A 23,561-nucleotide genomic window follows, 5' to 3' on the forward strand; every position below is an offset into this window, starting at 1 on the left:
TGGATGCTGCCTACATTGCATCGCTGGAGGGCTTCGTTTTCAGGTAAGTGTCACATAATGTGCTAGTATGAGATGCATACTAGCACATTATGCCTCTACCTTGCAGGTCCGAAAAAAACAAAAAAAAAAACAACCAGGGGTTTACAACTTCTGGGAAAATCAGTGGGCCAATCACACAAGCAGGAAATGACATTTCTGGGGGCGTTCTGTATGACATCTATGTACAGAACGCCTCCAGGTTGTCCTATTGCATCTTACAGAAAATGATCGACTGAAAAGGAAAGATACATTTTATATACATTTATTTACAAAATGACGTGCAGCTATCGTATACGCTATATCATTTTTTCTTTTATTTGCTTTTTTTTTCCACGAAAGTGGAGTTACCCTTTAACATGTGTCATAACTGCCCCAGACAGCAAGTAGTTAAAGTGGTTGTAAACCCACCCTGAGATATTTTACCTATAGGTAAGTCTTTAATAAGGATTACCTATAGGTACTGTAAATATCTCCTAAACTTGCACCGTTTAGGAGATATTTATATTGAATGCAGCCGATGACGTCATCGGAGCATGCGCTCTGAAGAAACGGCCGCCCCCGTGCTGTTTCTTCAGAGCCCTGTGTCATGACCGGCGGTACCTGCGCGCATGCACGGGAGTGACGTCACGTGGCGCCAACCAGTAATGCAGCCGGAATCCGCAGACCCGGAAAGAAGATGGCCGAAGATGCATGCGGCTGCCAGTGGGGACAACGTGGGCTTCGTTTGCAGGTTAGTGTCACATAATGTGCTAATATACGATGCATACTAGCACATTATGCATTTACTTTGCAGGGAAAAACGAAAAAAAAAAAAAAACAGGGAGTGTTTACTTCTTCTTTAATAAAAAAGAAAGAAAAGTAAACTGTGATGCATTGAGAGAACACATCACAAGGCCACTACACGGAACACCAGCACACGTTACAGGGGGCATGGAGTTCCTCTCATTGGAAAGATATCCTCTCACTTCCTGTTGGGTCTACAGGACAGGAAGTGACAGGGAATCTCTCTAATAGGACACAAATGGCAAAAAATGAACTAGAATAGGTTTTTAATCCTTCCCCCCTGATTAATTTTCGAATGAGCCCCAAGCACAGCTCGTCCCAGTGTGGTGCAGCTTGTAGCTCTCCATTGCTGCATTGAAGAATCCCTAAAGTTGTTCAATGTCCTGTCTGCTAGGCAAGGAGAGGAAGCAGAAGTCTTCTATATGTATTTTGCACTTTTGCTGCTCCATTAGTGACTCACCTTGCAGTCTCTCAGGCAGACCTGAGCCATTCTTACTGACACTGTCTCTCTGGCACCAAGTACCACAAACCTTGTGACAGTATAACTCCCCAGCCCAGGGGGAGGAGCTCTCACCCTGGGGAGGAGTCTATACACAGCTACCAAGTCTGGTAAGTCATGTGCGTATTAGTATTTTTATTTTATTTGCAATTGCAAAAGTAAGTCGTATTTTAAAAGGTGGTAGTGAGTACCCGGAAACACCACAAGCGTTCTGTAATCAGAAAACACATTTCTTCCCTTCTGTGCATCGTCTACCCTACGAAGAAGCCATGTTACATTTACCAGAAACCAATATGGCCGACGGGGCTTCTTTCATATATAAAATAATAGGGAGCCATCCTGGTTTCTGGCAGTTTTCGATTTTTTTGTTGTTGTTTAACTAATAGGAGTGTTTTAATGGAAGGTTTGACAGATTTGACATAAGGTGAGATTCTAAGGACATTTCTCTGTCACTCACGCTACGTGTGACAAGATAACCGCATCCCCAAGCAGAGGGAGAGGGGTGTGGTTTACTTCGCGTGCTTCGCGACAGGTTCGGTGGGCGTGGTTTGCTTTGCGGCCTGACAGTATTGGTGAGCTGTGTGAAGTAAGGTGGGCGCTGTGTGCGCTCGGTAACATAGAGGTGAGGGAGGAAATGGGCGTGGCCTGCTGTGGCGGGAAATACAATAGCAGGTGTTCTGAGGGGGAGGTGTTCTATAGGTTTGTACCTCAGCTAGCTAGCAGGAGAGCAATTGGAACGATGCTGCCCCTGTGTGGTTGGTCATTTTTGGTGACTGGCGCTGGCAGAGCGGCAGCTGATGAACCGCTTTACGTCTAAGGGTAAAACAAAGCTTAATGCCAAAGAACAATTTTTCAACTTTGACGTGTTAGTAAGGCCCCTTTCACACATGGTGTCCGTCAGGTGAACTCTGTTTTTCATAGCGGGGTATCGATCCGCCGATTCCCCGCTGAGCAGGCGGATGACACAGCGCGGAGACACAGCTGTCAGGTCCCCATGCATCTCTATGGGGGAATTGGATGGGAACAGACCGTCTGTCCTGTTCTCATCCGATCCGCCAGATGGAGGAAAATAGGGTTTCCATCCGTCCGGATTTGACGGATCGGATTGAATGTCAGTGGACATGTCTCCGCTGACATCCGATGCCCCATAGAGATGCATGGGGCGTTTGTTCAGATCTGCGGAAAAACTGACAGGCGGATCCGAACTGACTCCCTGTGTGAAAGGGGCCTAAAGCCCTGTACACACGTACCGATCGTCGGCCGAACGATCGGCCGTCTTTTGTCCGAGGGATGTCTTGTCTGTTGAAAAGTGCAAAAGACTGCACACAAATTTTGTCGGCCAACAACAGCCGACTGCAGAAGTGATGTCATGTGATGGTTAACTTTCCTTGTCTTTTTTCTTTTCTGAGCATGCCCAGTCTTGCAAATCTGCTGTCTGTCGGCCGAAATCTGTACTGACTGGCGAACAATCGGCCGTTCTGGTGTTGGCCAGCAAAAATTTTAATGCTTGCACGACAGATTCTGTTCGGCCGAAAATGCGCTGTCGGAAGCATCATACTAACAAGCCTACAATCTGCCGATCGGTCGTCGCCCGAATATTTACAATCGGTACGTGTGTACTGGGCTTAAGGCTGTAAATGTAATCACAAATACTTTGTGCATCCAGGTGGATTATGCCATGATTATTTTTTTTTTTTAGGACAAATTGGGCTTTCATTTGGTGGTAACTGGTAAATAAAGTCTCCTGATATAGATCTATATATATATATATATATATATAGATAGATAGATGTATTTTTTATATCTTAAGAAAAATTGTTAAAAAACATTTTTTCCCTGTATATTTCTTGCTACTACTATAACCAAAGAACAACCTAAATTAAATTCTCCTGCTCCTGACGATGGCAGGGATACCACAGATTTGTATGTTTGTGCCCGTAGTACAGCCCAGAAACTATAGTGTGCATTTTGCTTTTGACACTGACGCTAACAGACACTGATCTAGTCCCTTGTGCTGGCCGCATGCAAATATGTGGCCTCTCAGCGCTTGGGTCTTGGCACCGAGAGGCCGCATGCTTGTGTGAATTGCGATCAGTAGCGCTGTGCCGAGAGCGTGCGTTCCCGACACAGTGATTGGTGACTAACCCAAAGCTTTCGTAACTTTCAAAGTTTTCGGATCACATGGCAGCCAATCGTGGCAGTCACATGATCTTAAGCCATGCCCTGCCTCACCGCATCTTAAAGAACTGGGAGGTGTGGTGTGGAGAGGTTAAAAAAAAAATATATATATATATATATATATATATATATATTGACCCGAAACTTGACTTAACCTTCCTAGCGGTATTCCAGAGTGTGGCTCGGGGTTAAATTTCAGTGCCAAAAGCGGTAACCCCGAGCCACACTCGGGGTACTGCTAGGAAGATCGCTGGATCCTAGTAGAGGGGTTACTTACCTTGTCACCAGGATCCAGCGATGTATCCCGGCGGTGTGCGGCGGCGGAGCTTCCTCCCGATCCTCTGTGAGCCCCGACTTCCGTCTCCTGCGACGTGACGTTCGCAGGGGGGTGGAACCGGCGGCAAATTCAAATGTAAAACACACCAAACACACTGATACAATGAAAAATAAAATATAGTCGCATTAGTTTGCCCCCCGTGCCCTTTCCTGCAGTTTTACTGTACTTGTGTGTGTGTGTGTGTGTGTGTGTGTGTGTGTGTGTGTATATATATATATATATATATACGTATATGTGTGTGTGTACATACATACATACTTTAACTTATTTATAGTTTTTTATTATATTATAATTTATGATTTTTTGTTTCAAACTTTATCATACCTGAGATGTTATAAAGAAGAACGCACAGTAAAAAAAAAAAATCATATGTAAATCATTGGTTTGGGCTGCTCATTCTTAAGAATTACATGCAAAATAATGGTACCGCTTTCAGCACCTAAAATCCGAAAGAATCTTACCGCCAGGGAGGTTAAACAATAAAGTGGGGTTGCTTCTCTGCCTTTTGGCTAAGATCAAGTGTAGTATCTGTTCTTATCAGTGATCTAGTGGGGGCGCTGTGCTGTCATCTGACCTGGCCAAGGTTGGGTGGCGGCTATGCAAACCTGCTGCAGGGATTGGGACCTGGAAGGTTAATATCGGCAGGAACTGAAAGAGGAGCGCCCATAGATAATTGGGGGCCGGGAGTAAGTTCTCCCCGAGAAAGCTGGAAGGGTCCATTACCTCCTGATTCGAACATTCTACCTTGTCTGGCCATGGGCTGGGAAGGCGGAGAGTCTGTGCTCTCTGGGAGTGGTCGCCCCAGAGGTGCTCTTAGTATGACTTAGGGGGTGTGGGACCCCAACGCATGAACCGGCACATGATCACAGTTCCAAACACTTTTTCTTTGCTGCGCCTTTTAGAGCTTGGCCTTTTGGCTAAGTCCGGGGGTCAATTTTTGTCATCTATCAGGCCTCAGGGTCTAGGCCAATGCACATTCGGCATGGCCACTTTTTTATTGTCTCCCACGTTTGTCACACTTTTTCGTGTGTGTTTTTTCTCACGGATCAAGGGTGTGAGTCCTCGGGCTTGCCCTGACATCTAGGGGGAGGATATGTGGCCCTCAGTTTCCTTCCTCCCCTGCCTCTGGGGGGTCTTTCTTCGGGAGAGCCCCTCAACCAAGTATTCGGGTGAAGCTTTGGCTGCCCAGAAGAACGGGTTCTGACAGCCCTTTTGGCTAGGCGTGCCATGTAAACCCTTTGTCCTTGTCAGAAGCCCTGCACCCCGGGGGATCAGGGTAGAAATCCTACCCCTAAGGGGGGTTGGACTAAAAGCACACCCTTAAGTTCACTTTCTAGTGTGTGGTCATATGCACGTTTTTGTTCACTTACGGGTTTTTTCGTTGTAGTTTTTGCACCACCGCAGATCGCAGATAAAAAAAGAAAGTGGGGTACACCCTATAAGAAAATCGGGCAATACAACTGTCCGATTTTTTTTTTTTCTTTCCTCGTTGTTTCACAGCAAATCTAAACTGATGAATGAAAATTCTCGTACAACAAAGGCTTTTTTTTTTTCTGGTTTTTCTTGTACGAAAATGGTACACATTAAAGGGAAACTCCAGTCAAAAATGTAATTTTTCCTTATAATAGTATGTTTAATATCTTTTGATGATATTCATTTTCTGGCTGACTGCTTGTATAGCTTAGAAAGTCTTATCTATACTAGACAATCAGCTTCTTCCTGTTCTTCACTGACAACGCTATCTTCCTTCATCCGAATTTGCTATGCTGTCTTTCTCTTCCTGAAAAGGTTGTCTGTCTTTCTTAGACAGGCATGCCTAGACCTGCCCAGCCCCACCTCCATCCCTCCTATCTTTCACAGAACATGATCTCCTGTGTTCATAGCCTCCTTTAGGCTAGCAGCTTCTCCTGAGAGAGATAGAGGGGTCACATGACCAGTGCATTATATGAAAGAAATAAGGTACAAAGGAACATTTGTGAAAGTTTAGAAGGATACAGATCCATTTCTATTGCTCATTACATGTGAGTAATGAGTTTAAGGCTCTGTTTCCACTAGTGTGACTTGACATGTGACCTTGGACACAAAGTCACAGCCCATTGATTTCAAATGGCAACCGTTCCCATCTATGCGAATTTGAAAAGGTGCTTGCAGTACTTTGATGTGACTTTGATCCAGAATGTAAAGTTGGATCAAAGCTGCACTCAGTCACACTCTGAATCACACAACTTAAAGTGGAGTTCCACCCTAAATTTATACTTACCTCCATCTTCTCGCTCCGGGTCACCTGAAAAACAAATGGATAATTGCAATTTTTTTTTTTTTTTACTTACCTTGTATAGAAAAAAATATACTTACCTTACTTCCTTCTTCCTACCCTCGGCGGCCAGGGCGATTCGTCACTTCCTGGCTTTGCAGTGATTCCTGGGAGCTGAACGTCATCGCTCCCAGGAATCAATGCGCCTGCACCGGCCCCGACGTCAGTTCCGTTGCGCGCGCGTCATTCCCTTCTAAACAGCTTCTGGGCATGCCCAGAAGCTGTGGAGGAGGGATGACGCGCGCGCACCGGAAGTGACGGCGGGGCCGGTGCAGTGCATCGTGGGACCGAAGAAGACTGAAGAGGACGCAGAAGAGGATTGCGCTGGCTTCAAGCTGCCCACACCTGAGATGGCAGCGCTGGACAATACTTTTTCAAGGTAAGTATTTCTCCTAAAAGGTAAGTGCAACCCGGGACAGATCAGAGGCTAGCCATTGTGGAATGTACTAGCCCTGACTGTCCCGGGGGTATTTTTATTAAAAAATGTATTCCCAGGGTGGAACTCCGCTTTAAGAGTCACACTAGTGGAAATGTAGCCACTAGGCTAGAGTGCGACTTTGGAGTGTGACTTTGAGTGCAGCTTTCATCCAACTTTATACTCTCTGGATCAAAGTTGCATCAAAGCAGTGCAGGTACCTTTTTCAAAATCGCATAGTCCAGCTTCCTTCTCCTATGGTAGTCTTCAAAGCCCAGCACAGCTATGCTGTATATGTGCACTCCCCCCTGTGTGCTCTCTGTATGACCCCAGTCTCTGTGCTCAGGGTGCACCATGCAGCGCACTCACAGCACAAAGGGATATGCACACAACCCCATGGAAAAAAAGCCCAGTTCAGTAGAGCCACATATTTGTGTGCGGCCGGCGTGAAGGGGTTAAGATGTCATTAGGAGTCATGCACGCAGACTTGTTAAGCCGTTAAACATAAAAAAACGAACCTATTTCAGCACCTGGGAGCCACAGGTGTTATGATCAGCCGCCTGTACAGTGAATTACAGGAGATGCTGGTATACGCAGCGCCAAGTGTAAGGGCTCATTTACAAGGGGCAGAAAAAAAATGCTGTGTTTAACCACTTTACCACCGGAGGATTTTGCTGTCTTCCGTCCAGGCCACTTTTTGCGATTCGGCGCTGTGCGACTTCAACTGACAATTGCGCGGTCGTGCGACGCCGTACCCAAACGAAATTTACGTCCTTTTTTTCCCACAAGCAGAGCTTTCTTTTGGTGGTATTTGATCACCTGTGCGATTTTTACTTTTTGCGCTATAAACAAAAAAAGCGTTTATTTTGAAAAAATAACAATATTTTTAACATTTTTTTTATATGAAATTCCCCCCAAAAAAGATGTAAAAACCAATTTTTTTAAAAATTTTTGACCAATTTGTTTTCTGCTACCTATGTTTGGTAAAAAAAATCGCAATAAGCGTATTTTGATTGGTTTGCGCAAAAGTTATTGCGTTTACTAACAAAGGGAAAGATTTCTGTCATTTTTGGTGTTTTTTTTTTAACGCGTAATGGCGGCGATCTGCAATTTTTTTTGCGGGACTGCGACATTGCGGCGGACAGATCGGACCCTTGACTGACATTTTTGACACTTTTGGGGGTACCAGTGACATTACTGCAGTAATCAGTGCTATATATATGCACTGTTACTGTAAAAATGACACTGGCAGGGAAGGGGTTAATTTTATTGGAGAGGGAGGGGTTAATGTATGCCTGGTGCTTACTGACGTGTAGGGGGGGAGGTGACTGAGTGAGTCATGGACAGATCGGATGTCCAGCTATGCTGAACAGTCCGATCTGTCACTCCCTGTCACTATGGAGATCCGCCCGCTGTGTTTACACACAGCGGGCGGATCTCCAGACTCGATCCCCGACGATCGGGTAAGAGCAGCGGCAATCGCCGCTGCTCCTCCCCTGGCCCGACTCCCGCTGTGAATGAAAACAGCGGGAGCGAGCCTCCGGCGGCGCGCAAGCGCCGCCCAGAAGGGGGAGTGTCTGACGACGTAGTACTACGTCGTCAGACGATAACGAGCCACTCTGCCGCAGTAATATTACTGTGAGCAGAGGTAAAGTGGTTAAATGTATGCATCTGAATTCAGCACTATAGTAATCAATAAACCCTAGAACTAGTGTCCCCATTGGAAGATTTCCTTTCTATTACTTTTCTGGGGTCATTTCTTTTACTTTCACTTTCAGTGATAATGGTAAACAGCACAAATGGAGAAAGTGAATCTCTTTAAAGAGGGGCAAAGATAGCATTACAAACTGACAGGGGTTCTAATCTCCCTCCACTCTATCCAAAACAAAAAAAGTTTTTCCTTTAGGCCCCTTTCACACAGGCGGACCGTTCAGATCCGCCTGTCCGTTTTTTTGGCGGATCTGAACGGTCCCCCCATGCATTCCTATGGGGCATTGGATGTCAGCGGAGACATGTCCGCTGACACCCGATCCGATCCGTCAAATCTGGACGGATGGAAACCCTATTTTCCATCCAGCAGATCGGATCGGATGGAATCGGATGAGAACGGACCGACGGTCCGTTCCCATCCGATTTCCCCCATAGAGATGCATGGGGAACTGTCAGCTGTGTCTCCGCACACAGCACGGAGACACAGCTGTCCTCCTGCTGCTCAGCGGGGGATCGGCGGCTCGATCCCCCGCTGAGAAAAACGGACTCCGTCCAAAGGACGGAGTGTGTGAAAGGAGCCTAAATTATACAATAATTGCCCTGTAATCTGTTTTTCATGAAATCCTTTCTTACTGTGTTTTTCTGCCTCCTTGTAAATTGCAACAATCCCCTGTGAGCTCTCAAACCTCTCCCTCTTGCTTCCATTAGGCTACATTCACACCTGAGCGTAGCGTTTTTGCGCGGTTTTTACCGCGATTTACAGGCGTTTTTAGATTGAATAGAGACCAATAGAAAACGCCTGTAATCTGCCCAAAAAGAAGCTCATGTTCTTTTTTGAGCGTTGGGCGTTTTGCTCACAGCTCAGATGTGAACAGGGGCCATTGATATGAATAGGATTTGTCTTGTTGGGCATTTTGAGAGCTGATCCTAGAGCTGGAAAACTCCCCAAAAATGCCCCAAAACGCCTACATGTGAACGGAGCCTTAGTTTGGAACAAGCAGTGCATCAGTTGTGGTCGTGTTCACTGCTCTATGCACACTACAAACCCCATGGCATAGCCCATCTCGGGCACGAGCAAGAGAGATCGGTTACATTCCTACATGTAGTGTCCATGGAGAATGAATGTAGCCACTATCTAACAAGTTGGATTGCAGCAGCTGAAAAAAAGAATGTGGAGGAGGCTGAAAGCAATAGAAGAGGCTTTTGTGAGTTAAGAATACTTCCCTTAACTTTTTTTTTTAAGCCTAAATTTACATAAAATAAGAAATTGGCACAAGGAGGAGCATTACTTACTTTCAGTGAGATTTGTCCCTATTGCTGCTGTGTCCTCTTCTATTAAATCTTCCTCTTTTGACCTCTGATGCTCCCTGCACCCGACACCATAATATTCCAGGATTATTAGAACTAAGGGGTGGTCATGGGTTGTCATCAAGAGAACCGTACTAAAAATGGCTCGCACTCGCCCCCCCCCCCCACTCCCTCTGCACAGCACTTGATTGACAGCAGTGGGAGCCAAGGGCTCTGGCTGCTATCAATCTGCCCAGGGGGGATGAAGACAGTGCCAGGAGCAGGATCAAGTAAGTATAAGGGGGGGGGGGGGTGTGCTGGGGGGCAGTTTAGCAGCACAGAAGGTTTTTCACCTTAAAACAGACAGCATTAAGGGGAAAAATCTTAAGGCTTTAGAACCACTTTAAACCAAAGTCTGGTGTAACTTTCAGGGCACGTTTACACTTGCAGTTGAGGGGTAGTAAAATCCCAAGATTGAGCTGCATTTTTACTGGCCCTTATCCACTGGCCCTTTAGCTGGGATTACAGCAGCCAGGGGGTATACACATGCTTGCGGCCTCAGGAAGCATTATACTCATGTTGCACTCAGCAGCACTATCGTTAAACGCGACCCATTCAAGGTAATAGGCCCACGCTGCAGCCACGGTAGTCCAGCATTTTCTGAGAATTAAAACAGGTGGTAAGGAGGCAATACAGCGCCCCTCACTGATCCAAACACAGATCGCTCCTTCAGAGAGCAAATCAAGTATAAATGAGGCCTAAAGCCTCGTACACACGCAACGAATTTCCGCCGACCGGTCGTCCGTCTTTTGTCCAGAGTGGTGTCTGTTGGTTGGAATGTGCTCTAGACTGCACACAAATTTTCCCGCACGACAGAATTCTACTTCAGAAGTGATGTCATGTGTTGGATTGCTTTGTATGTGTTCTTTCATCTCTGAGCATGCCTAGTCTTGCGCATAAGATTTTTCCCCCTCAAAATCTGTACTAATGAGACGAAAGTCGGTCGTGTTTTGACGGTTGCCAAAAATTTTATAGCCTGCACGTCATGATTTTTTCGGCCGAAAAGTCAGAGTCGGTTGTCGGATGCACCATACTAACAAGCCGAAAATCGGCAGATCGGTCGTCGGACGAAATTTCCCGGACGAATTTCTACTCGTGTGTACGGGGCTTTAAGGGCCATACACACTATAAGATTTTTTGAAGACTTTTTCCTTCAGATTTACCTTTTCTATGTAGTGCAAGGGCCTGCCAGATTGCATACAAATTGAAAGTGTTTAGGTTTGACCTCATATTACTGTATATGGTTTTGGTAAATCTAAAGGAAAAAGTTTTCAGAAAATCTTATAGTGTGTATGGCCCATTAGTCTCTCTCCTAAACAGCAAATGTTTCAAAATCCTCTGTCTGAATGAATGTCATTTCTGAAACTGAGGCCAATAAAATAGAGGATGTTGATACTAAGAGACTGAGCAGCACAAAGGTCCTCCATGGTGATAGACATTTGTAGATTGTGTCACAATGTCTCACCATGATTTGCAGTTGATCACATGGGTTTGAAATGTCAATAGATTTGCTGTGACTATTCTTTCTTGTAAACTGTACTTTGGGATGCTGACAAAGCTGCTGTCAGCAGGGAAAGAAGCTCAATGGATAAGAGTGGTTTATATGATGTGTTTAGAACCATAAATGATCAAAGAAGTTATATCATGGACTAGTAGCATTTAGAAAAATATTATATACCAGCTGCTCTGTGATAATGAAACAGACTAAATAAAGATAAAACTTTATTCCTTTTTATGAGGAGACCTAGTAAGAGATTCTAACCAGCCACTGATTAGTCTCCCTGAAAAAGGGAAGTTCTGCTTCTTTGCATCCTCCTCCCTCCTCTTGAATTAATGGCAGTTTTTGGGTGGTGGGGGGAGCAGGTACCTGGTTTTGACACTTCCGATCAGATGGCTGCGGTCATCTGAGAGGAAGTTCGGCTTCCCCTTCTTTTCCTCACAGCCTTCTGGGACACATCACAGGTCCCAGAGGACTGTGGGACCATTTACAAAGCGTAGCATGGCTTGCCCATGCGCAGTGGGAAACCGACTGTAAAGCTTCCTTATGATGCCAGCGCCTGCACCCAAAGCTGATTGAAGAAGCAGCTCAGGTGAGGATCCAGGGACAGGTAAGTGTCCTTTATAAAGGCAGCAGCTACAGTATTTGTAGCTGCTGACTTTTTTTTTTTTTTTGTTGACACTGGAGCTTCTCTTCAAGCAGGCCAAAGACGGGTAGAACGGATTTCTCCATCCCCCACAAACGAGGTGGATGAAGGAATTCCACCACTCCCCCAGGACATTGTATTTTGACAGCAGCTCCCATAACTGTCATAATGCGTGTTAAGTCGCTGGTCAAGAAAAGTTTTCCAACATTCTCCTTCAACAAAAGTCAGCTTCTGTCGAGCAGTGACGTTCACACACTGATGGAAATTCCGCCGGTCCCTGTTGAAAAGGTAAAATTTTGATCGGTCTATGGTCAGCTTTAATAATAAGCTTACCCACTGAGGGTATATTCACACCACAATGCATGTGTTAACGCATGCACATTGCAGTGCATCGCATTTCTTTTATAAAGTGTAATGTGTTAGTGTGCATTTTACATGCATTCATTTTTTTTTTTCTAAGGACTATATTTAAAATAGTAGTGCATTGCGTTTGCGCTCATTTGCATACATTGTTAGGTCGTGCTAAAAAAAAAAATGTAGTGTTCAGCACTAGGCAAAAGCTATGCAACTGTGTGAACTGCATTCATAGGGAAAAAATATTTTTTTTATTGTAACAAAAATAACAAAATTTGCGCTCGTGTTAACACAAAGAATTTTCTAAAAAGAACATTTACAGAGCTGTGCTAAAAACAATCAGTGACTCCATATAGAAAGAAAAAAAAAACACATGAAAAATTGAGTCTATAAATATTCTTGATGTTGAAAGAAATTTTCCTCCAAAGTGCTCAATAAATTAGTGAGTTCATCACCAAATGACTATAAGGATCACGCATCACTATAAGGATTGCCTGCTTTCCCATTATACATAACCCTCTATCTCTAGAAAGGTTGTGAAGGCTTAGGACAAATATCCAATCTTAGGTCATCCAGGTATAACACCAAACCTCCTTGCAAGGGACACAGCATCTTATTTTGGTACTTCGCCACACATCAGCTCATTATAGTGTATTCCGGTACATAGAACAGAAAATGCTCCAATAGCATAAAATCCTTAAGGGCTCTTTCACACGGTCCGCCTCCGTAGGCGGATCCGTGCTGCTCAGCGGGGATCGATACGCCGATCCCCGCTGAGCCGGCGGATGACAGCTCTGTCTCTGCTTGCAGTACGGAGAGGGAGGTGTCAAGGCTCCCGCTGCTCTCTATGGGGGATCGGATGAGAGCGGACCGCCTGTCCGCACTCATCCAATCCGATCCCTAAACGGATAAAAAAATAGGGTTTCCATCCGTTCAGATTTCACAGACAGGATCGGATACGGATGGCAGCGGATGTCAGCGGAGGTGTCTCTGCTGACATCCGCTGCCCCATAGAGCTGCATGGAGGATCCGATCAGATCCACCTAAAAAACCTGACAGGCGGATCTGATCGGATCGCCCGTGTGAAAGAGCCCTAATGACTTTTAATCAATGTAAGTGCAATTTTTTACATTTAAGCTCAAACCATTGGGCTAGACATAATGAAAAAAAAAAACACTTTCCTTGCCGGTGTAACGTTAAAAAACCATACCCCGTGAAGAAACCATACCCCTCGTCATTTCCGGTCTGAAACAGCAGAGCAGCGCAGTAGTGCGCATGCTCAGAGCCCCGGATACATAATTGAAGGAGAAAGAATTTGACAAGTGCGCATGCTCGGTGGGCATGAAAATATCACGGCACTGTTTCTAATGTTATACTTGCGGCGGGTACATTAAAACACTTCGGGTGCAACATAAATCATCTCCTCTCCTATCGCTGTAACTTCCCTCATCTCCGGTAATAAATATAAAAGCGGCGGCGGGTGTATGAGACGTAAATGTGACGGCGATCGCGGCTCCGTGATCCGCTTTTATATTTATTACCGGAGATGAGGGATGTTACAGCGATAGGAGAGGACATGATTTATGTTGCACCCGAAGTGTTTTAATGTACCCGACGCAAGTTTAACTACCGTGAGAAATCCATACCCTCCGTAGCGGAACCGGAAGTGACGAGGGTATGGTTTTCTCACGGGTATGGTTTTTTCACGGAACACCGGCATTTACCAGAGGACACCCGCACTTCTAGTATTGTGAAAGACGCAATGCTGTCAGAACGAAGCTCAGTCCTACATGCTTCATCATACGGGACGTCGTTTGTCGTCCCCTGGATGATGTCATCTATAACAAAACGTGTTGGCTTTTCTTCACACTTCCTGGTAAGTCAACAGGAAGTGAAGGGAAATCTCCCTAATGAGAGACACAGAAAAATTCAGTTTTCTGTGCTGTGGATACGAGTTTTCATAATAAAGCTGCCATCTTGGTCTCTGATTAATCTTCATCTGCTATGAGGTTGCACATGTGATTAGATATGACACCAGCCATTCAGTGGTTTGACAGTTTGGTTGGCATGCCGGGCAGGGCCGGTGCAAGGATTTTTGGCGCCCTAGGCAAAATAAAAATTGCCGCCCCCCCATATGCTCGGCCCACGATGTGAAAAGAGAATTACAATATGAAGGGAAATTTTTCTTTCTTTAATCATATACTGTGTGTTGTTATTAGGGGAAAAAATATTGTTACCTCTTGGATAAGAAAAATAGCCTTTTCCCTTAGTTTAGTGAATGTGGGGGAAAATCCTGTGCTCCCTGTTTGTATTCGGCAGCAAGATTGTCTTAGGTCTTTATCCTTCATCAGAGGCTCTCCTCCCTCACCGCTATCCATCATAGGCTCTCCTCCCCCACCTCTATTCTTCATCATAGGCTCTCCTCCAGCACCACTATCCATAGGAGAGCCTATTAATGAAGAATAGAGGTGGTGGAGAAGAGTCTATGGGGAAAAATAGTGGTGGTGGAGGAGAGCCTATGATGGATAGCGGTGCTGGAGGAGAGCCTATGATGGAGGATAGCGGTGCTGGAGGAGAGCCTATGATGAAGGATAGCGGTGCTGGAGGAGAGCCTATGATGAAGGATAGCGGTGCTGGAGGAGAGCCTATGATGAAGGATAGCGGTGCTGGAGGAGAGCCTATGATGAAGGATAGCGGTGCTGGAGGAGAGCCTATGATGGAGGATAGCGGTGCTGGAGAAGAGCCTATGATGAAGGATAGCGGTGCTGGAGGAGAGCCTATGATGAAGGATAGCGGTGCTGGAGGAGAGCCTATGATGGATAGTGGTGCTGGAGGAGAGCCTATGATGAAGGATAGTGGTGCTGGAGGAGAGCCTATGATGAAGGATAGCGGTGCTGGAGGAGAGCCTATGATGAAGGATAGTGGTGCTGGAGGAGAGCCTATGATGGATAGTGGTGCTGGAGGAGAGCCTATGATGAAGGATAGTGGTGCTGGAGGAGAGCCTATGATGAAGGATAGTGGTGCTGGAGGAGAGCCTATGATGGAGGATAGCAGTGGTGCAGGAAAACCTATGATGGAGGATAGCAGTGGTGCAGAAAAACCTATGATGGACGATAGCAGTGATGGAGGGGAGCCTAAGATGAAGGATAGCGGTGGTGCAGGGAAAACCTATGATGGAGGATAGCAGTGGTGCAGAAAAACCTATGATGGAGGATAGCAGTGATGGAGGGGAGCCTAAGATGAAGGATAGCAGTGGTGCAGGGAAAACCTATGATGGATAGCAGTGGTGGAGGGGTTAAAACCCCTTTAGACAGTGAGTAAGTCTCCTATAACTATTTATAATAGTGAAGTCTTTATCAGAACCTATTGGACCCCCCCCCCCTCGAGGTGTGCGCTGTGCTTGGGGCTCACTGAGAGTTGTAGTTTTATGTCAGTCATGTGACCCCCCCAGCCCCCTCACCTGGATGATCTGGAACCCCTGGTGCTCCTCCACATACACAGCCATGTGTGGGGGGATTCTCAGGGTCTTGTTGCTGGCGTCCATGTCTCCTCAGATCTCCGAGTTGCAGGCCTCAGATTCCCCGGACAGGCAGCAGTACTCCTTGGCAGCACAAGCAGCTCCCTCTATCACATTTCCCTACCCCGGCGCTGAGTCAAACTTCCTGACTCGCTCATTGGTTCTCCCCCCGCCCTTTCTCCTCCGACGGCTGACGTCATCTGCAGGGGAAACCTAATGCGCATGCGCGGCATCGCCGCTACGAAGATTTCCGACGCTGGAGCCCGGTGTCAGCCCTGAGACTCGCACACATCTCAAAATCGCCCAGGCAGCCGCGGGCGCCGCCGTGCAGGTGGAGCACAACAGGAGGGGCGCCGCCTGCAACCGCCGGTCCATACTGATTCCGGGACCGGGGTGCAGCAGGTAGGATGCTGGCGCCCCCTGCTGAGTTGGCGCCCTAGGCGACTGCCTGGTTCGCCTTACAGGTAGCGCCGGCCCTGATGCCGGGAATGTGACTGAACTGTTAAATCGATGGGTATACTTCCATTTTAAGCTGAATAAATTGCTTTATTAATGTATGAAATAGGATGATTTTCATTGTGTGTATGATTAGAAACCTCTGAATAAGGAGAAATTAAGTTCTATTTTGTTTTATTTTAAGGATCCCATTCACACTGCAACATGACCGTTCAGCGCAGGTAAACACACGTTTATTGACATGCTGCATTGTGGTGTGTTGCACCTTACCATGTGCTTTTCTCTTCACTTCCTGGAAGATGCAAAAGGAAGGTCTATGACACGGAGCCAAAATTGTGCTAGTTTGCTGATGCGTGTTGTGTTGATTTTATTTTTCAGCGCATATCAGCACAAGTTTGCTCCCATTTACATACCTTAGTTTGCGTTGGCATGCGCTGAAAAAAATGTGGCAATGCATCTGATAGGAATAGACCCTTAGATTTAAATAAATCTTAAGGACATAGTCCATCTTTTAAAAATATAATAAGTGCACCAACACTAATGAACTGATGAATGTGCATTTATTAAATTTTTGCATTGAAGCCTACAGAGCAGCTGCGATCAGTGCATCACTGGTACAATTCATAGGCTCCTGCGTTGTTTACATCCTATCCTCAGGTCTGTGCGGAGGTATGGACCTTCTATTATGGGGCTGGAGGAAGTAAACAATGGACCAAAAGTGTGATGACGTCACCACGCTTGTGCTGGTGCGATCTGTGCATCCCTCTGCCACAGTGGCAGATGGAAGTTGTAGTCTTCCCATTCAGCTAATATGTATGGATATGTGAATGAATGATACAGCTGTGTGAGCGGAGCCATGCTAACTTCAAAACAACAACAAGATGCTCCAGGAAGGAGCACCATACAATTCAGGTAATTGGAAAGAGGGAATTCGGGAATGTGATCATTTTCATGTTTCCAAACATAGTCTCAAAAGGTGGACTAAGCATTTAAATCCTATATTTCAGTAATGCAATCATATCTCACTGTTCACAGGCTTCTTGAGTAAATACATTTTCATGAATCTGTTGCAAAGTTTCTTTGCTGAAGTCCTGCCAGTAAGAGAATGTCATATTAAAAGCTGGCAATTCTAAGCTGCTGCCTTACAGTTTTCAGAATGGTTGTCCTCCAGTTGGGTTGGACTACCTATGAAGTCGGTAGGAAGTGCAGACCTGATTGGCAGCCCAAAGGTCATGCAGTGAAGTTCAATTCTAACGCCCGATGCCAGGGACATGCTGTTCTGGGCGCCCGGGCAAGAAGTTTTTTTTTTTGTTACATTTAGCCCTGCTGCTGTTTAGAGCCAGTGGTCGGCTCTCTTGTAAACGCAATCTGAGTGCATAACTAGCCGCTGGATTCGTTTTACAAGCAGCAAGAGGGAAGGTTCCCTCCCACTGCCTTCTGCAGACTGTCCTGTCCTACCAATTGACCATCCGTCGCTTCCGCTGGCTGATCATAGAGTCGGACAAAGACCAGAACTACTCTGCCTCTATGATATAGGGAACAGGAAGCGATGAGCATACGTCACTTCCGGTTTGGCCGGGAATGGAAAGCATTTGATCATATCGTTTTTGGTGTGATCAAATGCTTTCAGGGGCAGAGGAAGGATCTGAGTTCCTGTTGACCCCAGATCTTTCCATAAAGAGTATCTGTCACTGCCTATTGCTGTCACAAGGGATGTTTACATTCATTGTGATAACAAGAAAGTGATAAAAATAAATAATAAAACATGTAAAGCACTCCCAACCCCCCCCTCCCGTACTTGAGCGCAAAGGCAAACTCGCGCGTCTGTCTTGCACGCACGCAAACTGCAATTTTTTCACACGTGATGTATCTCCGCGAACGCCAGATCATGGGCAGTAATTCTAGCAACAGAGACCACCTGTGTAAATCTAAATTGGTAACCTGTAAAGGCTTTTAAGGCATCGCCCATGCAAAATTGACACCATTTGTACGGGCGTGTGCAATTTTATTGCGTGATAGTTTAGTATCTTTATACTCATAAACATCTTTTATATTTTACCAAATTGGGATATAAATTGTGATTTTTGCATTAAAATTCTTTTTTTTTTTTTCCCCCCAACAATTCCATTTGAAAAACTGCTGGGCAAATACCATGTGACATAAAAAATAGCAACACCCACCAATTGTTTCATAAACATCAACCCTTCATATTCTCCATCCTGGGGGGAAAAAAATAAAAATAAATATACAAGGACAAGTACATTTTCATGAAAGAAAAGTACAGTGCTTTGAAAACGTAATCATACCCCTTGCCATTTTCCTCATTTTGTCATGTTACAACCAAAAACGCAAATGTATTTTATTTGGTTTTTAGATAGACCAACAAAAAAACAGTTTTGAAAACCATTGATCATTTTCCTTCCACTTCACAATTATGTGCCATTTTGTGTTGGTCTATCGCATAAAATCCTATTAAAATACATTTACGTTTTTGGCGGAAACATGACAAAATGTGGAAAATTTCAAGGGGTTTAATACTTTTTAAGGCACTGTAGACTGGGCCCCTGATTATGGCATTGGACAAGTAGTTTTTAAAAAAAAATTCCACACCCCTGTGAAGGATCACACACACTGCAGGCCGAGGATGCTGCGGTGCGTGTATATACCTTTTTTTTTTTTTTTTTTTTTTTTTTTTTTTTTTTTTTTTTTACTTCAAGAGTATTCCGAACAGTCCGATGACATCATAGATCCTTCCTCTTCTTCTTCTTCTTCTACATATATTTATGTATTTACTGCAAGTCTAGGGAAAAGAATGCAACGCTGACTGCATGGGTTCTTGCTTCTAAACATACTGTTTGGTTTCAGATGGATCTGGGCGAATCACATCCTCCAAAAGGAATATTTGCGTGCCACCTGTGTGGACTATCGGTTCCATATACATACTTTGGCCAAAGGCCTCCAAATTCACACTCTGTAATGTAAGTAACACTAAGTGGAGCCATTTTTGTTGCTCCACTTGTAAGTACAACTCCATCCTAAACCAAGATGCTACAGATGTTAGTTGTTTTGTTTAGAAAATGAGAAATCATGTTATAGGCTCAATTTGTCAGCCATATATATATATTTTTTTAAATATTGTTTTTGCATGTTTTTGATAGACTGTTGGAAGAATGTTATGTTATGATGGATCCCTTCACTCCAGAGAAAGAAAAGTTTCTGGTTCTCGGTTCTGTGTGCAGCTTATGTAAACAAGTGGTCTGTGTTGGCACGGTAAGAACACAATTTTGTTTGCAGTACATGGGGGGAGGAACTGATTTGCTATGTCTCTCCAGCATTCCCTCGATCACTGGGCTGTGAAGGGATGGAAAGGGCTGGCTCAGGCTCTCATTGGCCTCACTGGGAGGCTGAGCCAGGTAGCAGTCCAGCCATCTAGGCAGATCCCAACCATATGGGGTCTTTTAGCCTGCTGTCGGCTAAAAAAAAACTTTTTTTGTTTGTCCCTTAAACTGTGTGGCAAAGCCATTGCGCACACTTGCAAAAGCTTTACAACTTTGTTTTACTTTTGCATAGTGTGGGATAGAGTTAGAACAGCTGTCTGTGTTACTGTTGAAGGGTCTTTTTCAACAAAGAGGTCTAAGGGGAACAGGCTCAACTGGTATTGTTGGTAGTAGTAACCATTCACAAGACAGGGACACCCAGGAACAGTCTAAAAAGGTTTGTCATTATTTAGCAAGGCAAAAAACAAGCACGGTTCAAAGCAGGAGTGCTGTGTACAGCAAGTTCATAGCATAAAACTAACAAAACAATCTGACAACATTCTGTCAGCAGTCGGCCTTTTCACTCAGCAGCTCCCTCCTAGCAGGAAGAGAAGCTGAGCCTCGTTAAGCTCACATCAATAAAGGCCTGCAAGCTTTATCCTACTCGGAACTCTTACAAAGTCTCCTGACTCATGGACCCACAAAAGAACTTACTAGGATCTTAGAAAACAGCAAAGTTTGTTTCCCACATACAGTATCTGACAAAAGTGACAACACGGAAGAAATTACACTTTACTCCTATGTAATGTAGTGCATGTACAGCTTGTATAACAGTGTAAATTTGCTGTCCACTCAAAATAACTCAACACACAGCCATTAATGTCTAAACTGCTGTCCAAAGTGTCAATATTTTGTTTGGCCACCATTATTTTCCAGCACTGCCTTAACCCTCTTGGGCAGGAGTTCACCAGAGGTTCACAGGTTACCACTGGAGTCCTCTTCCACTCCTCCTTGATGACATCACGGAGCTGGTGAATGTTAGAGACCTTGCACGCCTCCACCTTCCCTTTGAGGATGCCCCACAGATACTCAATAGGGTTTAGGTCTGGAGACATGCTTGGCCAGTCCATCACCTTTACTCACAGCTTCTTTAGCAAGGCAGTGGTCGTCTTGGAGGTGTTTGGGGTCATTTTGTTGGAATACTGCCCTGCGACCCAGTCTCCGAAGGGAGGGGATCATGCTCTGCTTCAGTATGTCACAGTATATGTTGGCATTCATGGTTCCCTCAATGGACTGTAGCTCCCCAGTGCTGGCAGCACTCATACAGCCTCAGACCATGACACTCCCACCACCATGCTTGTCTCAACCTCTGCAGCAATGCTGGCAGCACTCATACGTCTATTTCCCAAAGACAACCTCTGGATATGACGCTGAGCACATGCACTCAGCTTCTTTGGTCGACCATGGCGAGGCCTGTTCTTAGTTGAACCTGTCCTGTTAAACCGCTGTATGGTCTTGGCCACGGTGCTGCAGCTCAGTTTCAGGTTCTTGGCAATCTTCTTATAGCCTAGGCTTTCTTTATGTAGAGCAGCAATTCTTTTTTTTTCAGATCCTTAGATCCTTCTCCCAATTCTCTCATTCACATCTAAAACCTTGTAACACTAACAAGTCACATGACACCGGGGAGGGAAAATGGATAATTGGGCCCAATTTGGATACTTTCACCTAGGGGTGTACTCACTTTTGTTGCCAGTGGTTTAGACATTAATGGCTGTGTGTTGAATTATTTTGAGGGGGGCAGCACATTTACACTGTTATACAAGCTGCTACAATTGAAAGTAGTGTGTACAAAGTGTAATTTCTTCAGTAATAAAATATTTACAAAAATGTGAGGGATTTACTCTCTTTTGTGTTATACTGTAACAAATACAAACCTTGGAGCCTCTTGCCATGTATAAATGAGAAACCTAGGTGACACGTTTACATCGTCCTCAATGCTGCCATTCATTGCCTCAGGGAGGACAGACAGCAGTAAAGAAATTATAGAAGCTCAAAAAATAAAAGTGCTTTATTACTGTATGTTTCCTTGTTGGAGAGGTTTCCTTTACTTTTTGTCCCAGCGACTACATAGGAAGTAAGGGTAAATCACCCGAATATGGTCAGACGGAATCCAGATCTTCTAGAAAGTCTTTCCCTAACTGAAAAGGAGATCAGCTCCATATTGATGGTCATGGGTTTTGAATGGGATGTACACCAAGCTCATATATGTGTTTCTGACAGATTGGATCTGAACTCTTGAGATCTTGTAACTATGTGCCCCTTTTTTTTAGGAATGTAGTCTCTTTTACTCCAAACGATTTTGTCTGCCTTGTGTTACAAAGAACAAAAGTGAATTTCCTCCTGAAATCCGGCAAGATTTGGAGAAAAGAAAAGCACAGTCAAGGTGACAAGGATGAACTGCTTATAGGTCATGTTTTGCATTGATTGAAAACATTGTCTCGTAATAAATGTTAGTACAATTTCAGGTTATATTTGTTTCAAAATTATTTCTCCAAGTAAATGTAAAACCTACTGGGTGATATAAAGATTGCTTAAACACCTGTGTAGTTTAAACTGTTACCATGTACATTTTACACCTTAAAGCTACTGACTGCAGCCACATCCAGTTTACGTACATTTGTTCCAGCAGCAGCTATATTACAGGACACAGTGGTAACGGAGGGGAACCAATAGGCACTTTATGAGGGACACAGGGGATCAACACTCCTGGACGTGTACGTTATGAAAGAGAGTTCACCCAGGCTTACACAGCAGAATAGTGTTCCTCAGCGTTGGCAGGAGGTTAGGTTAGTATTCCTATGCTTCTTTACAGGTATGATCTTATTTATTTATTTTTTCCTGCAACTTTAACTGCTTGCCGACCGCATCAGGTAGAAGTGCGGTGGAAGCGCCGCTCTCCTGCACTGGATCATTTATCTAGTACGTGATCCAAGACATCTGGGTAGGGGGCGCACTCTCATGCGGCCGCTGTGCCGGTTAGGCTGTGGTTAGTCACAGCATAGGCTAATCAGCGGGTGCCAGCCAATGATTGACCACCGGCACCCATTGATGGGTGAAGAGGATGACGGGACAGAGCTCTGTGAATGTAAACAATACAGAGCTCTGTCCTGTCAGCGGGGATGTCCCTTAGTAAAAACACCACACAGTAAATGCACCAAGCACTGTTAGGCACACATTTAACCCTTTGATTGCCCTGGATGTTAACCCCTTCCCAGCCAATGTCAGTACAGTGACGGTGTATATTTTTAGCACTGATCACTGTATTAGTGTCACTGGTGGCCACAAAGTGTCAAGTGTCAGATTGCCCACCATACTAGCACAGTCCAGCGCCACCGCCATTACTAGTATAAAAAAAATAAAAATAAATAAAACTTCCTGTATATCTATACCATAGTTTGTAGACGCTATAACTTTAGTGCAAACCAATTAATATAAGCTTATTGGGATTTTTTCCGCACAGAGTAGGTCTGAGGGTGAAATTCCAGTTTGGGACTCCATAGTGCAGTCGCTGGCCACGATTTCAGCTACCCAGGAAAGCCTGGAGACTAAAGTTGATTTAGTCATGGAAAAGGTTGATAGCTGTAAACGGCCACTGCCTTCTCCATCTGTGGAGGTGTCCTCTGATTCAGAAGCTGATGTGGTTGCCCCGGATGCTCCCCTTCCTGAGGGGTTGCTGTCCTCGCAGTCAGATGGTGAAGAGGACCTGTCTTCAGCTGCAGCGCGGGAACGCGCTTTGGTGAAAGCCCTGATTATTTCAGTGCAGGATACTTTAAAATTGGCTGATGAGCCTTTGGTCTCGCCTTGGCTCCCAGAGTTTTTACCAAGGTCCTAGCCCCTGTGCTGGCCTTGTTGCGTCTACGAGGTATCTCCATTGTGATGTACCTGGACGATCTCCTGTTGCGAGCAGTTTCCCATTCAGAGCTGCTGGAAAACTTCTCCATCACCATTCGGACTCTTCAGGACTTACTTCGGGTGGACGATCAATGTCACCAAATCTGCCCTGACTCAGTCTGTGCGGGTCACCTATCTGTGGCTGATCCTCGACTCTGCTCTGGCGAGGGTCTTCCTTCCCTTGGACAACCTTCAGGAGTTGCAAAGGGGCGGTCCAATTGCTGATGGAGGCCGATCAGTCCTCCTTGCGGGCTTGCATG

At 45.1% G+C, this 23,561-nt stretch overlaps 3 protein-coding genes across 5 annotated transcripts in view; 2 read left to right on the forward strand and 1 right to left on the reverse strand.

The window, feature by feature from the left end:
- Positions 1-1,416, reverse strand: part of TTC38 (tetratricopeptide repeat domain 38) — a 97,944-nt gene extending 96,528 nt beyond the window's left edge. For both annotated transcript variants that reach the window (XM_082256174.1, XM_082256173.1), the window contains exon 1: positions 1,283-1,416. In XM_082256174.1, coding sequence (XP_082112300.1) covers positions 1,283-1,312 — 30 coding nt within the window. In that variant the 5' untranslated portion in view covers positions 1,313-1,416. The remainder of the gene's footprint in view (positions 1-1,282) is intronic.
- DNM1L (dynamin 1 like) overlaps positions 1-23,561 on the forward strand; it is a 497,546-nt gene that overhangs the window by 273,702 nt on the left and 200,283 nt on the right. The gene's annotated exons all lie outside the window — the stretch shown is intronic.
- CDPF1 (cysteine rich DPF motif domain containing 1) lies at positions 1,333-21,879 on the forward strand. 2 transcript variants are annotated; one of them, XM_082256176.1, is made up of 4 exons: positions 1,333-1,431; positions 18,959-19,071; positions 19,252-19,363; positions 21,681-21,879. In XM_082256176.1, exons 2-4 carry the CDS (start codon positions 18,959-18,961, stop codon positions 21,795-21,797), a joined length of 342 nt encoding a protein of 113 aa, XP_082112302.1. In that variant the 5' UTR covers positions 1,333-1,431; the 3' UTR covers positions 21,798-21,879. The 2 variants fall into 2 exon arrangements, with proteins under 2 accessions (XP_082112302.1, XP_082112303.1); XM_082256177.1 differs by lacking the exon at positions 1,333-1,431 and adding an exon at positions 2,061-2,140.

The sequence above is a fragment of the Pelophylax lessonae genome (genome assembly GCF_965119305.1).
Source record: "Pelophylax lessonae genome assembly, chromosome: 4".
NCBI classification, from domain to species: Eukaryota; Metazoa; Chordata; class Amphibia; order Anura; family Ranidae; genus Pelophylax; species Pelophylax lessonae.

Bases quoted from the DNA above. Each gene is read 5' to 3' on its own strand.
- CDPF1 (XM_082256176.1), top strand. From the start codon at position 18,959: ATGGATCTGGGCGAATCACATCCTCCAAAAGGAATATTTGCGTGCCAC. The intron at 19,072-19,251 runs GTAAGTAACACT...TGTTTTTGATAG, and splicing joins CCAAATTCACACTCTGTAAT to ACTGTTGGAAGAATGTTATG. The intron at 19,364-21,680 runs GTAAGAACACAA...CCTTTTTTTTAG, and splicing joins AAGTGGTCTGTGTTGGCACG to GAATGTAGTCTCTTTTACTC.